This window comes from Lissotriton helveticus, chromosome 6, assembly GCF_964261635.1.
Source record: "Lissotriton helveticus chromosome 6, aLisHel1.1, whole genome shotgun sequence".
Taxonomy (NCBI): Eukaryota; Metazoa; Chordata; class Amphibia; order Caudata; family Salamandridae; genus Lissotriton; species Lissotriton helveticus.
This window is the reverse complement of record NC_136067.1, coordinates 108833293-108860047: the sequence shown is the minus strand read 5'-3', so window position 1 is coordinate 108860047 and position 26755 is coordinate 108833293. Positions and strand designations below refer to the sequence as shown.

The following is a 26755-nucleotide window of genomic DNA, read 5'->3' as shown; positions in this document are numbered from 1 at the left end:
CTTCGCTTTCTGATAACATATTTGGATGCACTTAACAAGCCACCTGGCTATCCCTGCCTTGGAGATTGGGTTGCCTTTGTGTTGTGGTGCGAAGGCAACAAAGAGTTGCTTTGTCTTTCGAAAGTGTTGTGTCCTGTCTATGTAGTACATCAACGCCCTTCGTACATCTAAGGTATGGAGCATCCTTTCCGCCACCGTTTGCGGGTTTTGAAAGAATGCTGGTAAGTCAATGGTCTGATTTAGATGAAACTGTGACACCACCTTAGGAAGGAATTTAGGGTTAGTGCGTAGCACTACCCTATTTGGGTGAATTTGAATGAATGGCTCTTGTATTGTGAGCGCTTGCAGCTCACTGACACGCCTCAGAGACGTAATAGCTATAAGAAAAGCCACTTTCCACGTAAGGAATTGGAGCTCACACGAGTGCAGTGGCTCAAATGGCGGTCCCATCAGTCTGGTGAGAACGACGTTGAGGTTCCACACCGGAGCTGGTGGTGTCCTTGGGGGAATGACTCTCTTCAGACCTTCAAGGAAGGCTTTAATGGCGGGCACTCTGAAGACAGAGAGGTGCTGCCTGTTCTGAAGATAAGCCGCTATGGCTGATAGATGTATCCTAATGGAAGTGTACGCCAGGTTGCACTTGTAGAGATGTAACAGATAACAGATGATGTTGGGGATAGATGCATCTAGTGGGTTGATGTCATTGGACGTACAGTAGATGACAAAACGCTTCCACTTAGCAGCATAGCATGCTCTAGTAGTTGGTTTCCTCGCCTCCTTGATGATACTCATGCATTCTGGAGGTAGGTTAAGGTATCCAAACTCAAGGACTTCAGGAGCCAGATCGCCAGGTTGAGCTGTTGTGGATCTGGATGCTGAATGTCTCCATGGTTCTGCGTCAAAAGACTGGGCGTGAGGCGCAGTCTTTGATGCGGCACCACTGAGAGTTCGAGGAACGTGGTGTACCAAGCCTGTCGTGCCCACGTCGGAGCAACCAGGATGAGAGTCATGGAGTGCTGCCTTAGCTTTCTTGCGACCAGCGGTATTAGAGGGGCTGGCGGAAAAGCGTACGCAAATTTGCCTGACCAGTTCATCCATATCGCATTCCCCTGCGACTGTGGGTGAGGGAACCTGGCGGCAAAGAGTCGGCATTTTGCGTTCTCCTTTGTTGCGAACAGGTCTATCTCCGGATGACCCCACCGCTGGAAGTACGGGTGGAGAACAGAAGGGTGGATCTCCCACTCGTGCATCTGATGGCTGTATCTGCTGAGCAGATCCGCCATCTGATTGTCCTTGCCCGGGAGGTGTTCTGCCATGAGGAAAATGTTCCTCTGAATGGCCCACTTCCACATGCTCTGAGCCAGATGAGACAGCTGTGGCGAGTGGGTGCCCCCCTGCTTTTGAATGTAGTACATCGCGGTCATGTTGTCCGTCCGGACTAGCACGACCTTGTTGCTCAGATGTACAATGAAGGACTTGAGCGCCATGAAGATTGCCATCAGTTCCAGATAGTTGATGTGCATCTTCTGTTGCTGCTTCGTCCATAGTCCCTGCACTGTGTAAGTGAGCACATGAGCTCCCCATCCCTGGAGAGATGCGTCCGTTGTCAGGACAATCTGCGGCACGGGCTCTTGGAACAGTCGGCCCTTGCAAAGGTTGTGTGGAGTCCACCAATGCAGAGAGTCGTATGCCCGACTGGTAACCAACACTAGGTCTGTCAAGTGCCCACGAGCCTGTGTCCACTGATTCGCTAAGCACTCCTGGAGCGGGCGCATATGTAACCGTGCGTGAGGGACTATGAAGATGCAGGAGGCCATCATGCCTATCAACTGCATGAACACTCTCGCTGGCAGGGAGTGTCGTGGTCGGAATCGTTGGATCAGCGACTGAATGCTGTCGATTCTGACTTGGTTTGGCTGAGCCATGGCTGTCAGGGTGTTGATGGTAGCACCCAGGAACTGCCGGACATGCGCCGGCTGAAGATGCGATTTTGGGTAATTCAGGGAGAAACCCAGATCGTGAAGAAGATGAATTGTAGTCGACATGTCTGCGGCGCACTGTCGCTCTGACTTGGCTTGTACGAGCCAGTCGTCTAGGTAGGGGTAGACATGGATATTCTGCCTCCTGAGGTGCGCCGCCACTGTCGCTAGACACTTGGTGAACACCCTCGGGGCTGTTGTGACTCCGAAGGGTAGGACTTTGAACTGGTAGTGCCCGCCTTGAATAGTGAACCTGAGGTATTTCCTGTGTGACGGGTGTAGTGGAATGTGGAAATAAGCATCCTTGAGATCTAAGGTTGCTAAGAAGTCTCCCTGGTTTAGCAAGGGAAGAATCTGCTGCAGTGTAAGCATATGGAAATGTTCTGACAGTATGTACAGGTTGAGGGGACGTAGATCGAGAATGGGCCTGAGAGAACCGTCCTTCTTTGGAATAAGGAAGTACAGGGAATATACCCCTGTGCCTTCCTCCCCCACCGGCACGAGCTCGATTGCGCCTTTTTGCAGCATCGCCACCACTTCCTGCTGCAATAAGTGCAAGTGCTCTGCGGACATAGGCCTTTGCCTCGGTGGGATGTTGGGTGGAGTGGATGTTAACTCTAGGCAATAACCATACTGGACTATTTGTCGCACCCACCTGTCTGTGGTGATGTTTCTCCAGACGGGCAGGAACTGCTGCAGTCTCCCCCCGACAGGTGTTAGGTGGTCGGGGGGCAGTGACAGAAAGTCACTGTTTGCTTGGAGTAGAGGTGCGGGAGCTGTTGTTTCCTCTGCCGCGACCTCTGTTGCTGTTATTCCTGTAACCCCCCTTGTTCTGTTTAGGGAACGAGGATTGCGCCCCACCTTTGGAGAACTGGGATTGTTGACCCATTTGTCCTCTGGTGACTCCACGTGCACCTGAGCGACGAAAATTGCTGCCACGAAACTGTTGGGACTGTAGGGCCCCCATAGACTTCGCAGTTTCTGTGTCCTTCTTTATTTTCTCTAGGGTGGTGTCAACATCCGGACCAAACAGACTATCAGGATTGACTGGCTGATTAAGAATTGTTGTCTGAATATCCTGCTTAAACCCTGAGATGCGGAGCCACGCTTGTCTTCTCAGCATAACGCTAGTGTTGATAGCCCTAGCAGCTGTGTCCGCAGCGTCAAGTGCACACTTGATGGCTGCGTTTGATATTAGCTTTCCCTCCTCAATAAGCATCTTGGTGCCTTCTTGGAACTGTGGGGGCAGGTGTTGTATAACCTGTTCTAGGGTGTCGTAGTGCGCCCTATCATAACGCGCCAGGAGCGCCTGTGTATTTGCGATGCGCCAAAAGTTAGCCGCCTGTGCAGCCACCCTTTTGCCTCCCGCCTCTAGCACTTTGGACTCCTTGTCCGGGGGAGGAGCTTCACCCGTTGTCTGGGAGTTGGCACGTTTCCTGGCATTGGCAACCACAAGAGAGTCCAGTGGCAATTGTCCCCGGATGTAGGCGGGGTCCGCAGGTGCAGGCCTGTACTTCTTTTCAATGCGAGGGTTGACCACCCTCGCCCTCGTAGGCTCCTTAAAAATGTCCCCAGCATGTTTGAGGACACCTTTCAGCATAGGAAGAGTTTTTACTGTCCTTTCAGATATTGCAAAGGTGTCGAAAAGGAAGTCTTCCTCAACCGGGTCGGCATGCATGTCCACATCATGATTGGCCGCCGCCCTTTCAAGAAGTGCATGAAATCCTGCTGAGTCCTCAGTCGGGGATGCACGTGCATTAAAGGTCTGCGGGTCTTGGCCCACACCTTGGGTGCTCTGGTCACCAGTGTCGTCGTATGAATCCGGTTGTACATCAGGTTCATCGATAGGGAAATTGTACTGCTCATCCTCATCATATTCCTCACCCACAGAGTGTTCTGGGGAGGGAGTAGGGCTCCGTCTTGGAGGAGGCTGAATCGGTTCCGTGAGGCCTGAGGCGTCAAGGGGCACCCTCTTTTTCTTCAGTGGGATGATGTAGGGGTCCACCGGCTCAGAAGTGATCTTCCTTTTATAGAGTGTCAGCTTGCCGGTGGCAGCATCGATGAAATGCTCTGAATCGTCTTCCGATTCGAGTACACGACGTGGAAGAGGGTCAGCCAGCGAGGAACCCTGTTTCGGAGCCGATTTCGTCGAGAACGCTTTCGGCGCCTCCTTAGGTGGCAAGAGAAAGAGGAGTTTCCCAGAAGGCTTTGCCGTAGCGTCCTTTTGCGGCTGCGGTGATGGCATCGGAGCCGATGGAGCAAAGGCTTTCTCCCTGATTCTCTGCAGTGACTCCGCAATGGGGGACGGTACACTGCCAGTGGGTTTCGTCGCCGACAAGGATGCTTTGAGCGGTCCTTCGGATCCGACGTCCTCGTGGGCCTTGTGCGGTTTGGGCGCGGAAACCGTCTTCGGCACCTCCGATTCTTGAGGCCGGGGCGCAGGCTTCTTGTGCGTAGCCTCTTTGGAGCCGACCTTGGCGGGCTTGGACGGCGCCGTAGCCGCTGATCCGTGCCGACCATCTTTCTTGGGGGCCCCTTCCTCGGGCGTCGGTTTCGATTTTGGAGCATCGGAATCGACAGACTTCCTCGGCTTCTGCTGACCGGAGGTCGACGGAGCCGATGGGGTGACGGGCACCGATTTCTTCACAGGCACGGCAGCCATCTTAGGGACACTCGAGTCCTTAGGTTTCAGTTTCGATTTCGGGTCGGCCATTTTAGGTGTTGACGACCCCGATGGTTTCGGTTTCGGTTTCGAAACAGCGTGCCCAGCAAGTGAGTCCGTAGCCGGGCCCGAAGGCGGGGCTGTGGCTTGCGGCAACGGGTCCAGGGTAAGGCCGACAGGCGATCCCGTGTCCCGGTCGGTATCTTCGTAACCTTCGGGGCAGAGCTCGTCCCCCGAGCTGTCTGCCGCGGCCCCATAAATCTCATCGTCGTCTCCTACCTCTTCGACGTATTCGAGGACTTGACCCGCGACTCCGTCGTCGTCTCCCTGATCCGCCTCGACCTCCGTCTGTGATGGGGAGATTTGTAGATGGTGGCCCTGGACCTCTTCTTCCTGGTCGCCGAAGATGTTCTCCGGATCCGGGGCCGCTTGCTTAGCTTCCAAGCGCACCGCGCGCCGAAGCTTGAGTGTTTTCTTGGAGCGGAACTGTGCACAGGCCTTGCACTTGCCGTCGTCGTGGTCCGGCGAAAGGCACTTGTTACACACGGGGTGTAGATCGATGTGTGGGTACTTGGACCCACAGAGCGGGCAGTACTTAAACGGGCTCCGCTCCATGTCCGTAAAGGCTTGCAGTCGTGTCGCGATGAGAAGGCCTCAAAGTTAGAGAGCGAAGAAAACTCCGCTTATACCGGCTCCAAGAGACGGTAGACTCGAGACCGTGCGCAGACAATACCGACGCAAGAAAATCGAGGCCTTTTGGCCGCTAAAAGTTAGTTTTACTTGGTTCCGACAGTAAGACGTCGAGACCACATCCGAACCCAATGGCGGAAAAAAACAATCTGGGGATGGAGCCGATGCCCATGCGCACTGTAGTCCAGGGGAGGAGCCACCTATCTCAGGATACTTCGAAGACTCTTCCAGGACAACAATGTGCAATCATCCGAGCCCAACACTAGGCGGCGATCTAATGCTAAGATATGAATTTAGCAGCCCACATGCCTCGAACATCAAAGCTATAAGCCAGGCGGTGCGTGAGGGACAGAAGAACACGTCCTACACCGCCGCCATCCTGGCCACGTCCTATTAGCACCATTTTTAATAGAAGCAGGGAACTGCAATTAAGAGACTGCGGACTAGAGGCTGAGAGAATACTGGCATCCCTTGCGCTTCGAACTGGGCCTACCGCCGCCTGGGGTTGAAGGATTTGTCTTGCCCTGATGATTGCTCACTAGAGGTCAGTCCCTACTAGAAACGGCATACCACTACACCAAAGGACACCGGACTGATGCCTGTGGGCTCCAGATGGTGAATCCATATTCTTTGTGAGCCTTGCACAGTTTCTAAATAAGGATAACTTTACTTGTTTTATATGCACCTGGAGTCCCCTGATTATTGAACGTGACAATTGTGGATCTTGCATAATTCTTAGATAAAGATATTTATATTTTTATATAAAAGTTGGTGTAGTGTCTTTTCCTTTTGTGCGTGTTTTGCTGTGAACTGTTGGTGTGTTGCACAAATACTTTACACATTGCCTCTGAAGTTAAGCCTTCCCGCTCTGCGCCAGGCTACCCTGTCGGCAGCGGTGGTCCCTACTTGGACTAGGGTGCATACTCCGGCCAATTAGAGACCCCGGTTCTAACAGAGGTATGCTGTGTAAAGTCCTGATATTCCCTATAAGTGGACAGGGGCTTGCTCTAGCAATCCCAAAGTGCTCTATCTGGGGTAGTGTGCTTGAGAAGCCTTATTCTTATTAAACACCTGTTGCCCACAAAGAGTCAATAAATGATGCACACACTCAAAAAGGAGATCCACACCATTTAGAAAATAACAGGCATTATTACATATATATTTTTAAGTAATCACTTTGTAAATAGGTAAGAACTTCTTCGGAATGGACTTTTTACAGATTTATCAATGTTAACAGTGCGTTTTTAGGCGTAATGCTTTCTTATTGTAGAAAGAACATACACAACATACATATACTTGCAATACGTTTCCGTGGGACCCCTTTCGGTCGTGAGATGGTAGGGGGACAGGGACCAAAGTTCTGCCAGCAGATCAGACGTAGCTGCCCTGTTGAGTCCGAGTGCAAAGGTGCTGGGCAGGTTAGTAACCCTGCATGCTAGGCGGTAGAGAGGAAAGGGGGGCACTTGGAAATAGGTTGTAAAGAGGGACTTGGGGACAAGTCCAGGAGCTCCCACCTGGGGGCTCGGTCGTGAGGGTCCTGGGAGCACGGGGAAGCAGTCAGTTACCCTCGGATCGGGACTGGCGGTTCGGGTGTAGTGTTTGTAGCCAGCTGTTTCTCATGCATCAAGGCGCTCACTGTTGTCGGTCAGGACCTGCCAGGGGGACAAAAACAGCACAGATGGGCCACTCTCTGAAGGTGCCGACGTCGCATATCGGCTGGTCATCAGTGATGTCGTGGGAGTACGGCTGGGCTTCAAACCAGCTTTGATCACGGCAAGGGGTCCGGTAGGCTCATGGAGGTCCTGGCGTCTTCTGGCTTGGTAGGAAGATGGATCTGACCTCCTTAAATGTGTTGACCTTCTCCTGGGTGGCTACTGCTCGATGGACCCTGTGGACAGCAACTTCTTTAGACTGGACGTCGCGGTCGGTGCCTGCAGGATGCAGGGGAGTAGCAACCCTACTTCAAGGGAGATTCTGGTTGCTTGGCGAAGTGCTGACAACCTTATGGGGTTAGAGTCGGGTCTTTACAATTGTCAAGTCTTTGTGCAGCGGGCAGGGTTTGGCGCCAAAAGTCCACTGCATGCGGGGATCAGCTCTTCAGTGTCCTCTTCTTCTTTCTAGTCAGTGGAATATAGAGTTCTGAATTCAGGGGGCGGGGGGCTAAATACTACATTAATTTTGCCATCACCAAGATGGCAGAAGTTTCTTAGACTGGGGCACATAAGGCAGCTCACCATAGGGATGTGTCTGGACTGAGTGTGTTCCACGCCTACTTGCATACCAATTTCCCGCTTGTCCTGGTGCCAAATGGGCCTCAGGGCAGGGGATTGCATCTCCCAGGTCTAGAGGATGCCATGGTCCCATATCAAAGGCAGCAGAGGATTTGAAGCCTGCGGCCTTGGTTTGTTGATTGCTAGTCATCCTGTTGGGAGGAGGTGTAAATACCTCCTCCCAGAGCAGGCATTGTTCCTGACCTCTGAGAGCAAGGCTCTCACCTCATAGGGGGTCAGAAGCACATCTGTGGTGGCAGGCTGGACGGTGCCAGTGGAATATTAGGTTTCGGGGGTACCCTCTGGGTGAATGCATGGATAAATACATCAAAGGAATCAGTGTGGGTTTATTAATAGGAGATGTTTGATACCAAACATCTTTGGTTTCAGTGAAGCCATCATGTTAGCTAGGGAACTGGTAATCACCAGTGCCCAGTACATATACTTACGATGGCTTCCCTGTTTTCTTGTAATGTCTACGAAACGACTTAGACATTACAGGGGCATATCTTCTCATGCTGATATGTCCACACAGGTAATATAATGCACCATGCCTTGGGGCAGTAAGGGTGACATTTATATAGCATGCAGTCTCTGCAGGCATGGCATGCAGGAGGAGTGCCATGCAGTGTTTTCACTTTTGTCTGCACCAGGTCATGCAGCCTGCAATGTCAGTTTGAGTGTGGTGAGGGTGGCACAATACATGCTGCAACCCTTAAGGACTCTTGGTACCCATGCCCTCGGTACCAGGGGTACCACCTACTAGGGATTTACAGGGGTGCTAAAGGGATGCCCAACTGGAGAACAATTGTACAGTTTTAGGGAAAGAGAACCGGCACTGGGGACATGGTTAGCAGGAACTCAGTGCACTTCTGTCAACATTGCATCAAATACCAGGCAAAAAGTGGGGTGACCATGTAAAAATGACGCACCTTCCTACACATTAGCATTTACTTTGGCCAAAGCAGTTAACGAAATGCAAGCATTTAAAATCAAAGAACCTTTTATGCAGTTCATCAAGGATAAAATCACACTATTCACTAATCCATGCTTCATACCTAAACTTCCTAATTACTATCAACTTAACGAACTAGTTGTACCCAAGACTTTCTATCAACATCCTTCAGACGCAGCCAAGTTGGCTCAATATTTGCTTGATGTGTGCAGATTCTTAAAATCCTCCACAGAATGGACAAAATACTTTAAAAACTTGGATTAGTTATTAGTGGCAGTCTAAAATCTTTGAAAGGGTTGTCCATTGTTAAAACATACAATTTACAGACGGGTAGCAGCAGCCCTTACCTACTGTTATATAAATGCAGGACAACCTTTTAAGGATAGTTATGGCACTTTCTACAAGAGGTATGGACAATTCAGTGGTGCTCTATGCAGAAATATCCCTTATGGGCATTTGTAGTATAGCTACATGGAAAAACTGACATACCTTTAGTCTGCAAAACTGCTGGAATGCAGTAGCGTGCAGGGATATGCAGTAGGACAAGCAGTTCTTCATCATCATTTCAAGTCTACCACTAGCCCACATAACCCATTCTTTTTGTGGTGATTATGTTACTGCTTAGTATTATGATTAAAGCATGTGAGGCTTTAAAGATAAATTCTGGAATATAACAAACTTAATTACATCTCACTTCAGTTCTCCAGTGCTGGTATCTTTCATAGATTCACCTGTAGGACCCACTCCTACCCATCCAAAGGCTCACCTTCACAGATTTCTTATTTCAAATTTGTGCTTGAAATCAAGGGTGAGAGGGACTCTGGAAGGGGTTAAAGGGCAAGGCACTCTCACCTCATTGCCTCAACCGGACCTTTCCGAACAACGTGATTGTGTTACTAAGGTGCCTTTAGTTTGAGGCTTTTCCAGCTTTTCCAATTGCTTCTTTAAAATGACAGTGGGACACCTGCCTCAATAAAGGGGAATGATTCAGGCATGCAAATCTATTTAAAAAAAACAATGCTGGAGCATACACTATTGAATATGCAGCAACTGTGCACATTAGACGTTTTCCATGACTGAGAGTTATAGGTGGAACTTTGTCCATAGCAAAAGTCCACTCTAGTTTGGGAGAGGGACAGCGGGTCTGTGTTTGTTCTTAAGCACAATCTGTCAATGCACATGACACACACCAGTCTAATCAGGGGTCATATTGATGACCCTAGTGATTAAGAAAGAACCCCCTACTGCTGCACTATGGCACATGTTCCAGACCATAAAGAGCCTCCAAATAGTGGGCAACATAGATTTAGTTAGCAAACAACATAAAGGCACTATAACAATGCAATCAGATTGTCCCCCTCTGCTCCTTACACATCCTTAAAAGTTAGCACCTGAGAAGTAAAATACAGCTACCTGTATGTGTCTTAGCTGCTTGCAACAACTGGAGTACATGCTGTTTACTTACAGACCGTTTGGCCTTACACATTACTATCAGTTACTGTTGCTCCACTCTATATTTCCATTCTACCATGCCCTACTAGTGTATTAAACAAACTGCTGTAATATAGCAACACATATATTTTCATCACATCCCATTTTCTATGAATTGCGCAATCACATGAAGGTGTTTTGGAATGGTGTAATGTGTGCATGAAGTGCAATATGTTTGTTAAATGTTGGAAATAGTCACACAGCCCAAACATCCGTTATTGGGAACACCCCTCATATTGAAAGGAACATTTCCACCCAAGTTACCTGAACCAAGGGAAATGAATACGGACACAACAAGCACAGTTCTTTGCTAACAGGCCCACACCCTAGATGAATCATGTGCGTCTAGTGCCAAGCATGATTTACCAGTGGCAAGCCTAAAAAACAGAGAAAGAATCCTTCCAGCAGCTCTACCCATTTACTCGCTAGTTTATGAGTATATTGTACATGACTAGGGTAACACAATGTAACCGTGTGATGGATCTGTCACGTGCATTCACCATGTGTGAGTCTTATGAGGTAACCTAGCTTCAATGGCAGCTCAGCACCCCAAGTTATTTTTGTCTGGCACCCCAGATGTTGGATCACCAGTATTGCATAGAATTCAGAAAAAGCCTCTAAATAGTCCCATCCACCAATACCCATTTAATGGTTATATTGTCCAATTTCTACAGTTTTACAATGGAGTGTGTGCTCAGCAAACGACGGGCAACGTGAATACATGTGTGTAATGATATGTCTCACACATACCAGACTAGCAAAAGACAGGTTTCAGCATCTGTCCGTCATCTACACAATATGCAGGTAACAGGTAGTCCGTGGTATGATGACCTTTGTTCCTCAGGGATACATCCTGCTGTGGTCCAGCATTGTTACAACTTCAGAGTGCAGGAAAGTTAGATGGGTAAGTTTAACAGTGGGCGAACACATCATGCAAAACCTGTGGGTTGTACAACAGGGAACCTTTGGTGTCCTTCAGACATCTGTATTTTTAACTTCAAAATGAAAAATGTTTTTCTCTCAATGCCTTGTATTCTGGGTTGTATAACATTACAACGCATGCGTTTAAAACACATTCCTTAATACACAATGCCTTTACTACACATGCCTTTACAACACAAAGTAAGCATCTACAAGGTAAATGTAACCCCTACTTTATCAATGTTTTAACTTAACATATATATTTTTTAGTGGGGGAAGACACCCCCCCCAAGCCCCCATTTGTTTTAACTTAAAAAATATTTTTTTTTTGGGGGGGGGGGGCCTTAGTTTTGGTAACCTTACCCTCCAATACACTTACCCACCTCTAAACCCTAAAAACACCATCACCGCCCTATGCCCCTACCCACCCTTAAACCCTAAAAACACCCATACCACCCTATACACTTACCCACACCTAAATTCTAAAAAAAAACACTTGCACCCCATACCCAGACACACCCCTAAAAACACCCTCACCACCCAACAACCTTACCCACCCCAAAACACTGAAAATACTCTTACCAACCCATACCAACCTCTAAACCCTAAAACACCCTTACCACCCCTAAATACACTTACCACCCAATACGTTCTCCTACCACTAAACTATATGGTATATACACACAAACACACAACCAGACTTACCTTAAAAATACTTACCTTTCGTTGTAAAGGCATTCACGGTAAAGGCATATTCGTGTGGTAAAGGTAAGCATGGTAAAGGCATGCATGGTAAAGGCATTACGTTGTAAAGGCATGGTGATGTAAAGGCATTGCGTTGTAAAGGCATTGCGTTGTAAAGGCATTGCGCTGTAAAGGCATTGCGCTGTAAAGGCATTGCGCTGTAAAGGCATTGCGTTGTAAAGGCATTGCGTTGTAAAGGCATTGCGTTGCAAAGGCATTGCGCTGTAAAGGCATTGCGCTGTAAAGGCATTGCGCTGTAAAGGCATTGCGTGTAAAGGCATTGCGTTGTAAAGGCATTGCGTTGCAAAGGCATTGCACTGTAAAGGCATTGCACTGTAAAGGCATTGCACTGTAAAGGCATTGTTCAAAAGGTTGTCTCCCTGTATTTTATACAATCATAAATTCAAGCACTGTACTTCAAGATAAACAGGCTCTGGGCCTCCTTATGTGTTACTTATGTGCATTTATGCCCTGCTGTAGGCTCTCCTATCAGTCCCTGGGATTGGAAATAAATGCCAGCAAGTCTGGTTACAAGCAGGATGGAGTATCAGCAATAGGTAACACACTAACAGATTATGAGTGTGCCCCCATACTGATCGACACATCTTGTATGCGTTCATGTCCAACTACTAACCGGCTGTCATCACATGAGGAGTTTGGAATGAATGGAGAGATCTGGAATGTGCATCTCTCACGACCACCCCATGCAAGTTGCAGAAACCTACATTTTGTGCTAGTGTGCATTAACATTCACAAGGCAAGTCTCCATTTCCTCATGCATCCCCAGCTATCCCAATGAGTGAGTAGGTACATTACCGAATGCAAAGCATGCACATGATGTCACAGGATAACACATGCAACTACCCACCTCCGCCTACAACAGTGTTATGTGTTTGTGTGGCAATATGCAAACTGAGTTGGCATGCTGGACAAAATTCGAGCAGCTGATGGCCCTGTGACATTGATACTTCAATGAGATTACGAATTGGCCAAGACCTGCAATGTTGCAATGATAGAAAGTTAAGATAACTCCATATCACCAGGGACACCCGGTTTGGGCCAAAGGCTGTCTTGATCTTTATAATGCATTGAAATCTTGTACTTCATTCCAATGGGTAGTGAACCATGTGAGCACAATATGACAGCATTTGTAATGAGACTAGAAAATAGAGTCACTGGAGACACAGTCATCTGTTAACGCTCAGCAACAACTTTCACATTTGCTGGCATTGCATCACAATGTCACATTAGGAGGCGCTGTCACTCATACTGTCATACAAATGGCATCATGGTAATGGCAGCAGCATGCTAAAGCAAGCACTAGTTCTTATTTTTGGCATGCAGTGAAATATTTCTGTCATACCCAGCTACGTCATGGAAATAGTGTGTGCGAGAGTGTCTGCTTGGTTTTAAATGGCCAGTCTCAATCTACACCACCCCATCTGGGCAACTGTTATGACTATTCTGAGCAGCCCCCCCCCCCCACCTCTAAAATCTAGATAGCAGTTTTGCATGTTTGAGTGCTTCCTTAATAAAAGAAAATCATTAAACATGTGTGTCACCTGCTTACTGCCGTTTGTTAATGTGGACTATAAGACAGAGTGGTGATGATAGCAGTTTTCTGAATGCATTGTCTTTGAGGTGATTTTACCACTTACCAATGAATCTAATAACCTCTTGAGTCAACAGCCTGACCTGCTCTTCCTCTATGTCATCCGGGGATTCAGGAGTTGCCTCATGTTTGCTACAGGAATCAAAGAGAATAAAGCTGCGATTAAATGCCAACGCAAAGGGGATATCTAGAGTGAGTGGTATGTTCACAAACTGAAGAACTGCTTTAAAGGAGGGGGAAGGGTACTGCTTTGGTGTCTCTGGAGTTGCCTCTACCATTTGCCCATTGAAGTCTTATACCTTCTTTTCAGTTTATCTTCCATACATTACAGATGTACACACATTACCATTTCAGACCAAAGAAAACAGAATAGGTCAACCGAAAGCCTGTCATGAAATCACACGTTGCCCAATAGGAGTCACAAGCTTCAACACTGAACTGATACATCCATGACCCAGCTCTGACTAAGCTACATGAAAATCCTTCTACCCCTCCATCAGTCACGGAAGGTGAAAGTTCGAAAGAATGTTGTTTGGGGCATGGAGGACATGCAAGAAGACGCGACCGGTTTCACACTGGGCTTCTCAGAAACGACGTGCAACAATTCTTAGGATCACACATGCAATAGCTGCTCAAGGGACTGAGCCACAGAACAGTGGACTGTTGGGGTTGAAGAATCATCTGCAGTGTTTGTGTAAGGGAAAAGGGAGAGAGCAGATACCACTTTATCTTGGGGCTCAGAGAGGCTCTTACTTCTTCTGCTGTGCGATTAAATTCCATTCTTTAGTCAGCCTCTGCAAAAACAGAAATGAACATTCAGCTAGACAGTGGGCAACATCTGAACAATTTACATAAACTTTAATAACTAAAACATAAAGAGCAGTGCTCACTATCTGATGTATCCCTCAGCTTCAATCTTTTCATGATGAAAAAAGGCGCCTGGAGCCTTACATTTTCAACAATAATTAATGCAAATGCTTACGATTTTTAAACCCTCACCATATAGTTAATCAGCTGCGATATATTATGGTTCCATTTAACCAGGGCTCACCAGAATAATACCCACATAACAGCACAGAGTGGAACTCTTACTCAGTGGAGCTTTGGGTAGTAGGGTGCCACTTTTTCAACATGCCAAGCTTAGCTAACCTTCTATGCCCCAGTATCTCATGGTAGGGTGGCAATACGTGAATGCACAACTAACAGCATTTCACAAGTGGAAGTTGCAGCTCCTATGGATGGTGATGTGTTTGATGATTTGAACTCAGCCTTGGAGTCAGAATCTATACATTATACTTTTCTACATAGAGTACTGTGTAAAGTAACAAGAGTGATGTAAAAACAGAGCTTGATACATTTTCAAAGAGAAGTAGTGTACAGTTAGTGGTGTGAAAAAGGATTAAATAGAGGAATGTTTGTAAATCACGCTGCCATCAGCTAAAACATACCTGTCATTCGCGCCAATACTGCAAAAATCCACGGTACCACAATGTGAGAAAAGCGTAGAATACCAAAAAAATACAGAAAAACACAAAGGTGCCATTAGGGCACAAAAAAAAGAAATAAGCTACAGCGAAGCAAACCTGGATCTCATTAACGTCAAAGGCATCAAGTAGCACTAGTATGGCCTCTGATGCACAAAAAAGGAAAGGAAGGCAGTGTGAGTAGCTGTACAGGCCACTGTCTTTGTAAAGTCAAAGCTCACAACCACAATGGGGAAAGGCAGCACCAGGACACGAAGGACAGAGTATGGGAGTGATAAGAAAATTAACAGCGCAGCGAGCACCATGAGAACATTTGTCAACTTTAGTGAAACGTCAGACGACTGTGATGAGCTGTGCTTTGGCTATTGGCGGCACGGACATTATGGAAGAAGCTTCTTGTGAAATAAAAAGGATAACAAGTTGGATTGTGCAACACCCACAGGTATAGCCCCATATAATCAAGTGAATTGACTTTAGGCAGCAAGGGTGAGGCACGGCATGTGACAAAACTTGTCACAGTGAACCATAATCAACCTCACACACCCCAATAAATACATCACACACAATCAGAGAATTAAAAAAATCAATTGTTCTTTGCCGCACTTTAGATAGTGAACAGTCTACCAATTCATCAACATGCAAAAGACTATGGTATTCAAAATCTGACAAGTACATTGAGCTACCATCCACACAATAAAAGACCTCTGATCAAGGGTTATTAACCGCATGCACGCTAGCGGTTTTCCCGCTGCGCGCTGCGTTTTAAAAACCCGCGTTACGTGACGAGCTCAGCTCGTTATCCGCGTAGCGCAGGTTACGCCCATGACGAGCTCAGCTCGTCATGAGCGTAGAAGGGGTTAATAACCACACGGATACAAAAGCAAGCATAAGCGCAAGTAAACTTGGCAACCCTGAGAAACTTCCCACTCCAAAGAAGAGTGGGTACAGGAAGGCTAAGCATAGCATATTGGATTTGTGCTGCTGAATGTTAAAGTACTATTGCCTACAGAGCAGGACATCAAACTGGTTATGAAGACAGCAGCAACAGTAAAGCTAACTGATCATACAAAACTTGATGCTGCATCCAGCTTCACCATGCCAGGCAATAGGCAGCAGGAAAAGGAGTAGCAGCAGCAACTGACAGGAAAAAAAGCCACAGCTACGAGGAAGAACCCACAGGAAAAAGGACATTGGAGAGGCAACAGCATATCACCAATGTTCGAAACACTTGTGAGCTTCATCCAAAGCCAAAGAAAAGGCCATGGGCACTCTGGAGGCTCAAAAAGGAGCATCTGTGTTCACTCGTCTGCCCTGTTGACCAGTGACTTGACTGGTATCTGCATAATTCATTTGAGTTCACAGGACGATGCCACACGTGCCCAAACATTCCTTCAGCCAGCAGTGATTGATAAGTTGGAAGTCTTGCGATCCCTCCTAAAAAGAGATAGGAGACATTAAATGGCAGTGGCTGTACACTTAATTGTTACCGTATGCAATACTACCCAATGCAAATATTCTGTTTTGATGACATGTGCCACACTGTATGTGATAATCTATTCACAGCATTATCTTACTTGCCTATGCATTTGATATTGCCGTGAAAAGCCTTTCATTATCAGCTATCATTCACAGGACCAAGCTGCTGGTTTGCTCTTTGGCACAACCCATTTAGAATTAATATGTAAAGATGCAATCACACCACAGGCAGAATAGGACCTTTGTTTCCAACATAATGCAGTCTTACTAAATATCTACCATGCTGCTATGTATTTTTTCCATGAACGTGCATCACATACCTTACATCGTGTGCCCCCCTCTGATTAAGTGTTTTGTGGCACAGCGTAAACTGCCCCCACATGGTTTTGTATGTAGTATATGTATGGTTGCATGTTTTGCCTGGTGCATAAATAAGGAACTAAGGGTGCTGTGAAGCCACTGGATCCTGCTCTTCAAACCTCCCAATAGTTGTTCAATGTTACTCTTTGGCTACCTATGTGTATTATTCTATCAGGGTCTTGTTGATGCATTAAGCTTCGGTGGTTCATTGACTCACCTGCAGGTTGTCTCTGGAAGATGTTATTTGCTTTTTGGTACAAAGTGGCTCAGGCGGTCCTCACCAATGATCCATAGTCTTGGCAGTTAGGATGTGTTCAGGGCTCTTGGCTTGCTGCAGTGCCTCGACATCAGAGCTGCGAGTCAGGATATCTTGCACAACATTCCATAAACAGAAGGACCGCACCATGTATGTTCGCATGTTTAGGCCGTATGTCACTTATTCTGCGCTTGTGGATCTACTGACATACTCCAAGAGGTACAAAAAATAGTTATCTTATCTGCAATGTACAGCTCCTATCACACTGGCAAATCCTGCTGATTACAGCAAAGCCATCCTTTGTTCATGTTAAAGTTTGTAGTTTCTGTGGGGCATTGTGTGGGTTTCTCAAATTTTACATTATAATACCCTGTAGGGTACAATTATACCATCAATGAGATCTCATTACCGTGGCTCCTATGGTGGCAGCTATATCAGTTTAAAGTTTTAGTCTCAGCTCTAATAATTGTACATAACTATTGTGTGGCCATACACACCAGTAATGACATTCTCCACCAGCAAACAGAGGCTAATTGATTTACTCGATTTAGATTTAAATCAGAGGATTGAGAAAATCAGTGGGATAAAAAAGGGACTAATTGGGATTATTTAGGCTTGAAAGACAATTCTAATGCTAGTTATGTCAAGGCCATTAAAAAAATTAAACTTCTACTTAACGGCTCTCAGTTTGTCCATTTATATTCCCCTAGCCCCTGTAATCTCATTCAATTGGGAATGTTCCAAATTGTAAAATAAATATTTCCTGATAGACTATGGCATAGACACGAAGGTCCAGATGTATGAATATCTGATGGCAAACTGTGATCACTATATTTGCAGCCAACAAAGATTTTTAAGAACAGATCCATGTATTAATAGGTCCGTTCTTAAAATTCCTAATGGTCACAATCCCTCCTATCTCATGAATATCAATGAGGTAGGTTGCACATTGCAACTCACTACCATTGGACCTATCTCAAGGATGATGGACTACTGGGGCCAGCAGACAACTATGTCTGTGAAAGCTTTTAAATAAAAATACGTAAAAACAAATAATCCTGCCCGTTTCCCTTATTGCACAAGTTACTTACCATCGGTAACGATATATCTGTAAGAAACAGTAGTTAGTGTTAGATTCCTTACCTTAGAATATCAACAGGCGTCAGACTGGGTCCGGAAAGGTTTGCGTAGCAGTACCCCTACGCGGCGGTAGGCGTCGTCTGCGGCGGTAGGCGTCATCTGCGGCTCCGCGTCAGTCGTCGGCGTCGTGGTCTCCGAGATGACGTCGGAGTACTTAGACGCCGCCCTTGTGCGCGGACGTCAGTTCTTGTACATAGCTTTCCGCGCCAGGAACGCAGAGCCATGCCAGAGACCGACACTGGTGCCATGAAACTAGGGCCCTCAAAGGGAGATACCTTAACCCTAGATATCGGTTCGCAGAATGGGGAGGATGAGTGGGGGCGGTAAGGAATCTAACACTAATTACTGATTCTTACAGATATATCGTTACCGAAGGTAAGTAACTTGTGCATCTGAAAGAAACAGGTTAGTGTTAGATTCCTTACCTTAGATACCTCAGCAATACCAACCCCGGTGGTGGGTCTGCGAACCAAGATCACACCAGAAAGTCCTGGAGAACAGAACGGCCGAAAAAGCAATCTCTTCGGACTTTGCTGTCCAGGCAGTAATGTCTAGCAAACGTGTGCAGCAAGGCCCACGTAGCTGCCTGACAGATGTCCTGCAAGGGGACTCCCCGACCCAGGGCAGTAGTAGCCACCGTGGCCCGAGTGGAATGGGCACGCAGCCCCACAGGAGGCTCCTTTTAAGCCCGCGAATAACAAGCCGAAACGCACAAAACGACCCACAGAGAGATGGTCTGCTTGTGCACCGCCGATCCCTTCTTAGCGCCCACGTAACCAACAAAGAGCTGGTCGTTCACCAGGAACTGGCGTGTGCGGTCCAGATAGAATGAGAGTGCACATTTTGGGTCCAGACGGTGGAGCCATTCTTCCTCTTTCGAGGGATGCGGAGGTGGAAAGAAGGTGGGCAAGGTGATGAACTAACTTATGTGGAAGGCTGTGACTACCTTGGGCAGGAAAGAGGGACGCGTTCTCAAGACAACTTTGTCCGGATGGACAGAGAGGAAAGGAGGTTTAGAAGATAGAGCCTGGAGCTCACTCACTCTCCTGGCAGAGGTGATGGCAACCAGGAATGCAGTCTTAAGTGTTAGAAGACGAAGAGGGCAATTGTGAAGTGGCTCGAAAGGAGCGCACATCAAATAAGTAAGAACAAGGTTCAAGTCCCACTGAGGCATCACGAAAGGAACAGGAGGAAACATGTGAGTGATGCCCTTCAAGAATCTATTTACAACAGGGGACTTGAAAAGGGAAGGCTGATCAGGAAGCCTTTAGAAGGCTGAAATGGCAGAGAGGTAGCCTATAATAGTGCCCAGAGCAGAGCACTGCTGGGCAAGAGAAAGAAGAAAGAGGAGAACCTCTGAAAGGGGGGGCAGAAAGGGGATCCACAGCCTTTGTTGTGCACCATGCCACAAATTTATTCCACCTGCAGGCGTATACCGATTTTGTGGAGGGACGCCTGGCTGCCAGAATCACATCATAGACTTCAGGAGGCAATTCAAATGCCCTCAACTGCCGCCGCTTAATCTCCACGCATGGAGGTGGAGACTGGACAGGTTCGGGTGGAGGACCGTCCCCTGCTCCTGCGACAGAAGGTCCTCCCGAAGAGGCAGACGAATCGGGGGATCGACTGACATGCTGAGTAGCTTGGCATACCAGTATCTTCGTGCCCAGTCCGGAGCTACAAGGATGACTTGAGCCTAGTCACACCTGATCTTCTTCAGCACTCTGGGCAGAAGTGGTATAGGCGGAAAGGCGTACAACAGACCGCAGCTCCACTCGCGAGGAAAAACGTCTCCGAGCGAGTGCCGCCTTGGAAATTACAACACGCAGAACTGATGACATTGCGCGTTCTCTTCGGTGGCGAATAGATCTAACCAAGGCTCTCCCCACTGCTGAAAGAGACCTTGCGCCACGTCAGAGTTCAGACGCCATTCGTGATCCATCATGCACCGGCGGCTGAGTTCGTCTGCCCTGGCATTCAGGGAACCTGCCAGGTGTTGAACCACCAGGGTGAGGCCCTGGTGTTCCAGCCATTGCCAGAGACGCAGAGCCTCCTGACAAAGGGTCCACGACCCCACCCCGCCCTTTTCTTGGAGTACCACATGGCGGTGGTGTTGTCCGTAAACACCTGCACTACACTCCCCCAGACAGAGGGGAGGAATGCCTTCAGTGCAAGTCAGATCTCCCGCAGCACCAGAAGGTTGATATGGAGCTGGGACTCCGCCGGAGACCAGAGGACACTGATCTCCGCCTCTCCCATGTGGCCCCCCCAGCCCAGGAGGGACGCATCCGTCACAACTACGTGCTCCGGTTGGGGAATGGAGAGGGATCTGCCGTTGACCCAATCGCAGTCCGTGAGCCACCAATGCAACTATCTTGCAGTGCCCACCGAGATCAGGACGTGGTCGGACAAGTTGCCCTGATGCTGAGCCCACTAAAAGTTCAGAACCCACTGCAGAGCCCGCATCCGCCACCTGGCGTGATGCACCAGAAGGATGCAGGAGGCCATCAGCCCCAGAAGCCGCAGTGTCAACCTAACCGAGACTCAGTATAAAGGCTGAAAGATCTGAATCAGAGCCTGAATATCCCGAACCCACTGTTCGGGAGGATAAACCCGAAACTGCGCAAAGTCCAGAACCGCTCCGATGAAGAGGAGCTTCTGAGAGGGGCACAGGTGTGACTTCGGCACATTGATGGAGAACCCCAGCAGGTGCAGGAGGTCGGCCGTAGTCTGGAGGTGGCTGACGACTGTCTGGGGCGAGCCGGCCTTCAACAATCAGTCGTCGAGATAGGGGAAGACTGACACCCCTAATCTGCGCAGATGAGCTGCGACCACCGCCATCACTTTTGTGAACACCCGAGGGGCGCTGGTAAGGCCGAAGGGGAGCACTGTAAACTGAAAGTACTCGTGGCCCACCGTGAACCGCAAGTAGTGCCGGTGAGCCGGCAGGACGGAAATGTGGAAATAAGCGTCCTGCAAGTCCAACGCCACCATCCAGTCTCTCGGGTCTAGGGCAGCTAAGACCTGAGCCAACGTCAGCATCTTGAACTTCTCTCTCCGGAGGGAGCTGTTGACGTTCCGGAGGTCCAAGATAGGGCGTAGGCCCCCTTTGCCCTTCTTGGGAACCAGAAAGTAGTTGGAATAACAACCACACCTACTTCTGGCCCAGGAACGCGCTCGATGGCCCCCTTGGCCGAGAGGGCCGTATCTTCCTCTTGCAGAAGTTGCAAGTGATCCCTCAACACGGGGTGACATGGCTGGAGGGGTCGCCTCGAAGGGGAGGAAGTAGCCCCTTTTGACGATTTGCAGCACCCACCTGTCTGAAGTGATGGTACGCCAGTGGAGAAGGTGATGGCGGACCCTGCCCCCCACTGGCGTCGAATGGGCCTGAAAGCTCGGACTAGGAGGGCTTTGAGGCGGATGCTGCGGGGGTCAAATGTCAAGGTATTTGTAGAGCGCACTGCCATCAAGCGGTTTCCTGGCGCTATTACTCATACCGCTGTGGAACCCTTCCTGGCTTTCCCTGTGAAGTGTCCACTCCTGGGCACCCCCAGGGTGAAGCCAGGCATCCTAGCGCTGTTGGGGCCGGTGTGGAGGTTAAGCAAGCTATTGCCCAGAGTTGCAGCGTGGGGCCCATGATTAGAATAGGCACCGAGGCGAGAATTGTCAGGTCCGAGGAAATTGAGTCCAAGACCCGCCAAGGTGGGAATCAAACCCTGGTCCCGGGCCAGAACTCTGCATCAGGGTCTGCCGCTCTAACCATTGAGCCACACTCCACACTGTGGATGCGGACTGGCCTCGCCGTTGTCCCCTGGCACCGCCACAGTGGTTAGCACGTCCGCCGCCGCGCTGGAAGTTAGTCTGCGGCCCGTGGCAGGCAGGACGTGAGGGGGCGCCCCTTCCGTGGCCACGAAAGGAGCGAGAGACAGAAGGTTGCTGGCACTGGCCCGACAAGCCCAAGGACTTGGCCGCAGCCCTGGAGTCCTTGAAATGCTCAATCGCACTGTCTGCTTTGTCGCCAAAGAGGCGACGGCCATCAAACGACATGACCATGAGTGTAGCCTGGACATCAGACGAAAAGTAGGCGGACCTCAGCCAGGCGTGGCGGCGAACTGCCACCGTCGCTGAAATCGCTCTGCCTAGAGAGTCCGTGGTATCCAGCCCACATCGAATAGAATACCGTGCTGCATCTCGTCCTTCCGCAAGGGCTTGGGCAAGTTTTGCCCAAGCCTCCTCCGGGCATTGTGGCAGCACACCCGCTACCGTGTCCCACAGAGAGTGGGTGTAACGGCCCAAAAGGCAAGTGGTGTTGACCGACTGCAACCGCAAACTTAGTGAGGAGAACAGCTTCTTACCGAACTGCTCATACCTTTTGGATTCCCGATCAGGTGGAGCAGTCAGGAATGCGGTCTGGGAGTTAGAGGCCTGGATAACCAGACTCTCGGGGTGGGGTGGTTGGACAGGAAGCTAGGGTCGCCCGGGGCCGGGCGGTGGCGTCGGGCCACGTTCCGATTAACAGGGAGGCCTGCACCGGGCTTGGATCAGGTACCCAACAGAACGTCAGTGAAGGCCTCATTAAACGGCAGTAGAGGCTTCGAAGAGCTTGCCTGCGGTTAGAGGACCTCAGTGAGGAGGTTAGTCCTCACGGCCGCGACAGGGAGCTCAAGAGCCAAAGTCTTGGCCGCCCGTGTCAACACCACGCTGTAAGTAGCCCCCTCCTCCGTAGCCACGGTAGGAGGGGAGACAAATCCAGTGTCAGGCGAAGTGTCCCGACCACTGGCCTCCTCTAGCTCCTCTGCCCAGTCCTGATGCAACTGGCACTCCTGTGCCAGAGGGTACTCAGACCCTCCCAGTCCTCCTCGCCCTCCATCTCCTGATAGACAGGGTCAAAGGATGGGGGCCGGATCATAGAAGAATTGCTCTTCACCCGGCGTCGAATGCGGCGCTGAGTGGGGCGGGTCCGACGCCGGATCCGTACCGAGGTTGGGACCGGAGACGACGTCGTCCGGAGACTGCAGTGGGAGCGACACCCTGGGGGTCGGCGCCAGCGGAGGGGTCGTAAGGTCGACCAGCGGCGACCCGGATCCAGTGGGGCCCTGCGGCATCGGGATCGGAGTCGTCGATGGCGCCGGGGCCACCGGCCCGTTAGGGCACCCAGACGGACCCACGGGGCCCGGAGAGGCACCTCCTTAGGGTCCGTCAGAGGGAAGCGATTCCTCATGGCCATGAGGAAGGCGCTGATCTCTGGCGTCGCATTCAGCCCAGGGACCGGCGGGTGTGGAGCTGGGCACGGCGCCTGCGGCTCTGGTGATCACCTGATCCCCCGGCCGCATTGTGCGAGCGTGGGGGGGGGGGGGGTAGTCGGAAACAGCGGTGTCGCCTCTTCGACTTCTTGTGCCTCTTACCTGAGGACTTGGAGCCCGACAAGTGGTGTCGACTCGCCGAGCTGTGATGACTGTGGCCCCGCGACCGATCCCTCGTCCTCCTCCTGGCCAGGGACCGTGAACGGCATGGGGCCGACTGCTGGAGCTCGAGGTGCTTACGGGACCGCTCCCGCCTAGCCTTCGACGTCAAGGCACGGCAGTCGGGGCACGACTTGTCATCGTGGTCGGCCCGAGGCAATAAAGGCACCGACGGTGGGGGTCGGTAACCAACATCAAGCGGTTACAATCGGCGCAGGGTTTGAACCTGGGCATCTCTACCAGCACGAGAGTCGGTATCGACTCGAAAAAGGATCCAAAAGAGATCGAAAAAGTTAGTAAAAAATTGACTAAGGAGTACTGCTTTTTCCGGATCTGCGCTTGCTGGCGCGGAAAAAAGAAGAACTGACGTCAGCGCGCGAAGGCGGCATCTAAGTACTCCGACGATGTCATCCCAGCGCAGACGACGCCTACTGACGCACAGGGGTACTGCTACGCAAAACTTTCCGGATCCAGTCTGACGCCTGGGGATATTCTAAGGTGAGGAATCGAACACTAACCTGTTTCTTTCAGATTGATTTGTCATATGAACTGTTTTTATGAATTGTGGACATTGTTTGTTGTTTTTTTAAAGAATTGCATTATTAGTTATTGTTAATGTACATTAAATAAATGTATGTGATTTTTATATACATTTTTGATTTTTATAATTATATGTGGGGTTGTTGAAAGTATACATTTATGAAAGGATTTCGCCTGATGTATGGTTGAATGTGGCTCACAGGTTGATAGTTAGTCCAAGGGAATACGTTTTCTATTGTTATTACATTGCTAGAGTACTGGATGTTCAAATACTCACGATATGAACACCTTGAAGCCAAAAAATGTGATGCCTTTCAAAGTGTTCCTAAGGCTTGTTGACCTAATTATTTACCCTGGAGAAGCCAGATGAACAAGTTACTTACCTTCGGTAATGATGTATCAGTAAGAGACATATATTAGTTATAGATTCCTTACCTTAGAATTACCCCCAGGCGTCAGACTGGATCTCGAGAATTTTTTTTGTAGCAGTACCCCTGCATGTCGGTAGGTGGCGTCGGTCAACTCCGTGTCCGTCGTCATGGTCGCCGGGATGACTTTGCGGTGTCTACTTAGATGCTGCCCCTGCACGCTGACGTCAGTACTCACACAACGTTCCACACCAGGAGCGCAGAGCCATGCACGACACTGACCACTGGTGCACAAAACTAGGCCCCTGGAAGGGAGTCCCTATCACTAGAAGGATGGGTGGGGCGGTAAGGAATCAGTAACTAATATATGTCTCTTACAGATACATCGTTACCAAAGGTAAGTGAGAAAACGAGTTACTTACCTGTAACTTCAGTTATCCAGTATAGGTATCTTTCATAGATTCACATGCTTAGAATGATCCCCGCCGACGAGGTGGGAGTCTTGCGGTACAATAAAACATATCCATTACAGTCATAATAACATTACACTATAGGCTACAGTAGATAGCAAGTCACTACATTAGCCTATCTTAGTCCTTTTGGAAAAAGAACCAAACTTGGAAACCAACCAATCGGGCAGCAGCACCCTCTTAGAACCTTCCCCACAGAGAGGCAAACCCTCAGATTTTCGTAGCACAAGTGACAGTAAGTATGCCATAATGATAAGGTAAGCCTCTCAGGGGAGGAGGGTGGGTCGCATGTGAATCTATGAAAGATACCAATACTGGATAACTGAAGTTACAGGTAAGTAACTCATTTTCGTATCCAGTATTGGGATATCTTTCATAGATTCACATGCTTAGAATCAGAGTAGCTAGCAGTAAATAATACATAGATGCATAGAGGATGGTGGGTATCATAAGAAAAATCACAAATACACAACATCAAAACAGTCATATCTGTACTGAATCTATCTATACTAATATAATAAAGAGAGAGCCCAAACCTTTGAGGCGGGTAATCTCAGGAACCACAGCACCAATCACAACACCCAATACCGCATTGGGAAGGGCAGTTGCAGCAGAAGGACATAGGCTATGCAGACGCCCACCATATACATTTAAAAGGTAAAATAACCGTGCCCGCAAAGTAGTCCCTTGTGGGCGTGTCTGCATTGTGCTGTGGGCGTGTGCTGGGGGCGTGACAAACGCTGGGGGCGTGTGGTACGTTCCGCCCTTCATGCCATGTCTCATATCTTCTGCTAATCCCACCAAGCTCCCTTTAAATACCCCTTCACCCCATAATCATAACCCACCCTTACTCCTTAAAATACCCCAACATCCTTAAACACTAACCCATCTTAACCCTATAAATATACCCTGTACCCCAAAACCCAAACCTATCCCTGAACCCTAAAAATACCCCTGTACCCCAAAACCCAAACCTAGCCCTGAACCCTAAAAATACCCCTGTACCCCAAAACCCAAACCTAGCCATGAACCCTATAAATACCCCTGTACCCCAAAACCCAAACCTACCCCTGAACCCTAAAAATACCCCTATACCCCAAAACCCAAACCTAGCCCTGAACCCTAAAAATACCCCTGTACCCCAAAACCCATACCTATGCCTTAACCCTAAAACTACCCCTGTACCCCATAACCCAAAACTATATCTGAACCCTTAAAATACCCAAACACCCCAAAACATATACCTCAGTATCCCAAAACATATACCCCTACTTACCTTACCTACCTTACCTACTTACTTACCTACATATACCATACTTACCTTATCCAAACATTTAGAAAAAAAACATGCTTTTACCATTCATGCATTTACAACGCATTTCGTTGTAAATGTATGCGTGGTAAAAGCATATCAAATGTAATGCCATGTGTTATAATGGCATGGCGGAGTCATGGTACTTTCGTAATTAAAGTATGCGAAGTGATGGTATGCGGAAAGAAAGTTGCGGAATAATGGGTGCTTACCCTCCCCCGGTCAGTACATTGGTGGCACGGCGGCCCACATCTCCAGCAATATACTCCTATTTTTTCACCACCCATTTGAAAAATGCACAAGTCTCTCATTTATGGCCAGCACCGACATACACTTTTAGACACACCTCCCGCCACAAGTTCTAGAATTGCGAACTTTAGAGCTGGGGACCTACGTTCGAATCTCGGCATCAGCTCAACATCCTGTGATTCCAGGCAAATCGCTTTGTCTCCCCGTGCCTAGCACAAATGAATGTCTTCTTCTGTAATGTAAATTGTGCTCATGCCATGTTGTCGAGTTTGCGCTATATAATATTGCAAGGAAAAATAAAGTAGGGAAACTCT

At 48.8% G+C, this 26755-nt stretch overlaps 1 protein-coding gene across 2 annotated transcripts in view; it reads right to left on the bottom strand.

Annotated features, from left to right (window-relative positions):
* LOC144762300 (exportin-5-like) overlaps positions 1-26755 on the bottom strand; it is a 2334361-nt gene that overhangs the window by 515364 nt on the left and 1792242 nt on the right. For both annotated transcript variants that reach the window (XM_078647447.1, XM_078647448.1), the window contains 2 exons: positions 14078-14118; positions 13371-13456 (listed from right to left, as the gene is read on the bottom strand). In XM_078647447.1, coding sequence (XP_078503573.1) covers positions 13371-13456; positions 14078-14118 — 127 coding nt within the window. The remainder of the gene's footprint in view (positions 1-13370; positions 13457-14077; positions 14119-26755) is intronic.